Source organism: Mustela nigripes, unplaced genomic scaffold, assembly GCF_022355385.1.
Source record: "Mustela nigripes isolate SB6536 unplaced genomic scaffold, MUSNIG.SB6536 HiC_scaffold_3372, whole genome shotgun sequence".
Lineage (NCBI taxonomy): Eukaryota > Metazoa > Chordata > Mammalia > Carnivora > Mustelidae > Mustela > Mustela nigripes.
The window spans coordinates 1-3,819 of record NW_026742778.1 but is presented as its reverse complement, the minus strand read 5'-3'; the positions used below and the strand labels follow the sequence as shown (position 1 = coordinate 3,819).

The following is a 3,819-nucleotide window of genomic DNA, read 5'->3' as shown; positions in this document are numbered from 1 at the left end:
TGGTTCAACTCCAGCTGGATGCGCAGGATCTTTCCCTCTTCATGTTCAAGAGATGCCTTTAATGACAGCAGGGGGTGACATTAGCAGAGAATAGAAACATTCAGAAGTTTTTCTGCATACCTTTCCTTCTGTTAATTTTGTGCTGCTTATTTTTTTAATTCAACCTATGTGGATGGGCCAGTGTCTTTTCTGACCTGATTTGTTTATAATGTACAATTGGACCTATACCTCTGCTTCTTCTAAAGCGGCCTGAAGTTCACACTTTTCTTGTTCTACTTGTTTCTTTATCTTCTCAAGTTCATGGATACGTTTCCCTCCTTCTGCAATCTGCTCCGTGAGGTCAGAAATCTCCTCTGTTGTTTGGATAAAAGCAAGTAGAGATTTGATCAGACAGAGGACCTAAGGGATTGGTTCCCAAGGCATGAATATTATTGCGAGGGAAAGGGACTCACGCTGCAAGTTTTTGTTCTCTCGTTTCAAAGTTTCCAGCTGATCCAAGGATTCCTCGTAGGCATTCTTCATCTTGAATAGCTCGGTGCCGAGAGAGCGGGACTCCTTCTGGGAGGCCTCCAGCTCGGCATGGGTTTCCTCATACTTCTGTTTCCACTCTGCCAGGATCTAAAAAACCCAGTGGGGTTACCAGTAGTAAAGGACAGAGGAAGACAGTGGCAAGCAGAGGTTGCTGCACAAGTTACCTTGTCAAAGTTCCTCTGCTTCTTGTCCAGCGCGGCGCAGGCCGCGTTGGTTCTCTCCACGTCCAGCATGAGGTCCTCCACCTCATTCTGGAGCCGCTGCTTCGTCTTCTCAAGGGAAGCGCATTTGGCGTTCACGGCTTCTACGTGCTCCTCGGCCGCCTGCAGCCGCTGGGCCAGCTTCTTCCTTGAAGATTATATATGTTTGTAGAGGGGAGCAAACCAGAACAAGAATTAAGAGCTATGGCCACGGTAAGAAGTACTGGAAGCTTCATATGAAAAATATCCATTCATCCATTCAACAGATACTGATGAGCTCTTTTTATGAACCAGACAGGTACACAGCAGTGAGCATGGTGACAAAAAGGGCCCTGATTCATGAAGCTTCCAAGTGAGGACAAGAGAGAAATAGTAGGCAGGTGAGAAAATGCCTGACAACGTACTGCAGATATAAATGCAGTGAAGAAAAGTAAAATAGGGTAAGGGGTGGGCAGCTATTCTAGATATTCTAGATACCTCCTCTGAGGAGATAGCATTTGAGTCAAGGTCTACAAAGTCAGAGCAAGCCAGAGGGAGGTCGTGGGGAGAGTACTCCAGACGGAGGGACCAGCACATGCAGCGCCTTGAAGCAGCAATCAGCTTGCTGTGCTGGACAAACAGCAATAAGGCCTGGCTATTTGGATAATTATTTGTTTGTTACTCATTTCCTTAAGTAGATTTTAGCATGGGGGGCAGGTATCCTGTTTGTTTTACTCAGGACTTATTCTCAGGGCCTGATAGTGCCTGGTAAAGAGGAGCTAATTAATGAATGTTTGCAGGCTAATTCACTGAAGGTCGTTATCTTAATGATTCAACACGCAAAGTTGTCTGCACATTCTCTCTCATCTGCACACATACTTGGCCTCCTCCAGCTCCTCCGTGCGCTGGATGGCATCCGTCTCGTATTTGGTCCTCCACTGGGCCACCTCGCTGTTGGCCTTGGACAGCGCCCTCTGCAACTCGGCCTTGGACTCCTGCTCCTCCTCGTACTGTTCCCGCAGCAGGTCACAGTCGTGGCGAGAGGACTGCAGGGCGTGGGCCAGGGCATTCTTGGCCTATGGAGATAGTTACAACTTTATTTTACTGGCTATGTTTAACTATTGAGTTTCAAAAGCCTTTGCAAGTTGGTGTAAATGGATTCCAGGTAGGGTTAGGTCATACAAAAAACAGGGAGTCTGACAATATTATCATTTACCTTTATCTCTTCCTCCAGCTGTCTCTTTAATTCCTCTATCTGTTGTGTGAATGCTTGTTTGCCTCTCGACAGCTGAGACACCAGAGCTTCTTTCTCATCTAGCTGTCGTGAAAACTCACCTGATAGACAAAAGGAATGGCATGATTTTTTAAAGTAAAGAGTTTTGCTAGCCTGTAGTAGAAATCACTTTTAACTCTTGACTCCCTGCCCCCTGAGTGCTTGAAAGATTGAATTCTGTATTGCCGCCTTCATGCTTAATGTCAAGCTTCTGATTTTTATGGCAAAACTCATGCATGAATCTGAATGAATAAATACAGCTGAAATACTTTTTGTTCTCTCCGTAACTGATTCTTTCTGGGTTTATGGTAGTGTGGAAAACCTGGTTGTAGGAGCCAGGACACTGAATTCTACATGGTCCCAGTTTCATCGGACTTCTGAGAGACAGGGTTATGCATTCCCCATTCAGGAGTCTGGTTCATTCTGATGTACAGAGACAGAAACTCGGTCTGCAACAGGAGTCCTGGGCCCAGGCTAGAGTGGCTCCTAAGCCCAAGTGTCCCCTTAGCGTGGCCAACTACTCCAGGCTTTTCTGGAGCAGAGCTTGATCCAGTCCTATCGAAGTCTTTATCTCCAGCTTTGTCCCCAGGAGACCTGGCAAGTAAGTTGGAAGTCTGAGATTTTCAGTAAAGGACACATGTCCTCAGCTGTTTTTATTAGGCTCTCGCGTTACCAAATCAGTTGTTTTCAACCACATCATCTTCATTCTTAGTGCGCAGAAGAGGAGAGTTACCAGATTCCGTCTGCAGGCGTCCCCTCTGGGTTGTCAGGTCATTGATGAGCCTCTGCTGCTCCTCCTCCTTAGATTTCAGCTCGCTCACTTGGTCCTCCAGCGTGCGGCACATTTTCTCCAGGTTCCCCTATGTGCAAAAAGGCAAAAGAAGGAAACAAAGATGCTGTGATTTCATTTTAAAATATACATAAACATATAGATAAATACATAAAGTATAAGTCAATACTTTAGGCACAAAATCAAATTATCTTGTCTATAATGTGATACACAAGAATTGTTTTCCTTGTATTTTGATTGCTGTCCTCGGTAAAAAATACATGTTGGGATTTTTAAAGAGCTAACTGTGAAGTTCTGTGCCCTGTTAACCCACAAAAAATTTAAAGCCTGTGTTCTAAAATTTAAGATTTTGTAAGAATTACATGGTGTATTTCTCTAAAAGCATGTTTAGGGGCACCTGGGTGGCTCAGTGGGTTAAGCCTCTCCCTTCGGCTCTGGTCATGATCTCGGGGTCCTGGGTTTGAGCCCTGCATCGGGCTCTTTGCTCAGTAGAGTCTACCTCCCCTTCCCCCTCTTCCTGCCTCTCTGCCTACTTGTGATCTCTCTCTCTCTGTGTCAAATAAACAGATAAAATATTTTAAAAAAATAAAAGCATGTTTATATGTACATGATTGCCTTTGTGTGCAGTGAAACGGCATATCCGTTAATTGAGAATGTTGGAAACCTAGTTCTCCAGCTGGAGTCTGAAAGAATGCAGGTGACCTTTGTTCAAAAGCTGATCTGGTGTGATGGGGCCAGTGTGCTTAACTTCTTTGAATTTCAGTTTCTTCATATGTTAAGTGGAAATAATACAAATACTAGTATCTTTCTTGCTTATCTCCTAGATTATTGTAAAAAAAACAAATGACATAATGTGTGTAAAGTACCCTGATCATTGTCACTAATAACAATTCTCCAGATTCTGGTACCTTGGCTTTAGAGATTGTTTCTACGTTACTGGCGAGGTCATCGATCTCCATCTTCATCTCGCTCTTCTCCTTCTCCAGCTTCTGCTTGACCCTCTGCAGGTTGTCTATCTGCTCCCCGAGCTCGGCCACGCTGTCTGC

The 3,819-nt window shown here is 44.7% G+C and overlaps 1 protein-coding gene across 1 annotated transcript; it reads right to left on the bottom strand.

The window, feature by feature from the left end:
• Window positions 1-5: 5 nt before the first annotated feature.
• LOC132009030 (myosin-2-like) lies at window positions 6-3,816 on the bottom strand (the record flags this gene model as incomplete). Its single annotated transcript, XM_059387456.1, has 8 exons — window positions 6-56; window positions 229-353; window positions 453-618; window positions 696-879; window positions 1,590-1,786; window positions 1,927-2,045; window positions 2,717-2,843; window positions 3,682-3,816. Coding segments are annotated over 8 exons (1,104 nt in total), but the record flags the coding sequence as incomplete, so codon positions are not given.
• Window positions 3,817-3,819: the final 3 nt, after the last annotated feature.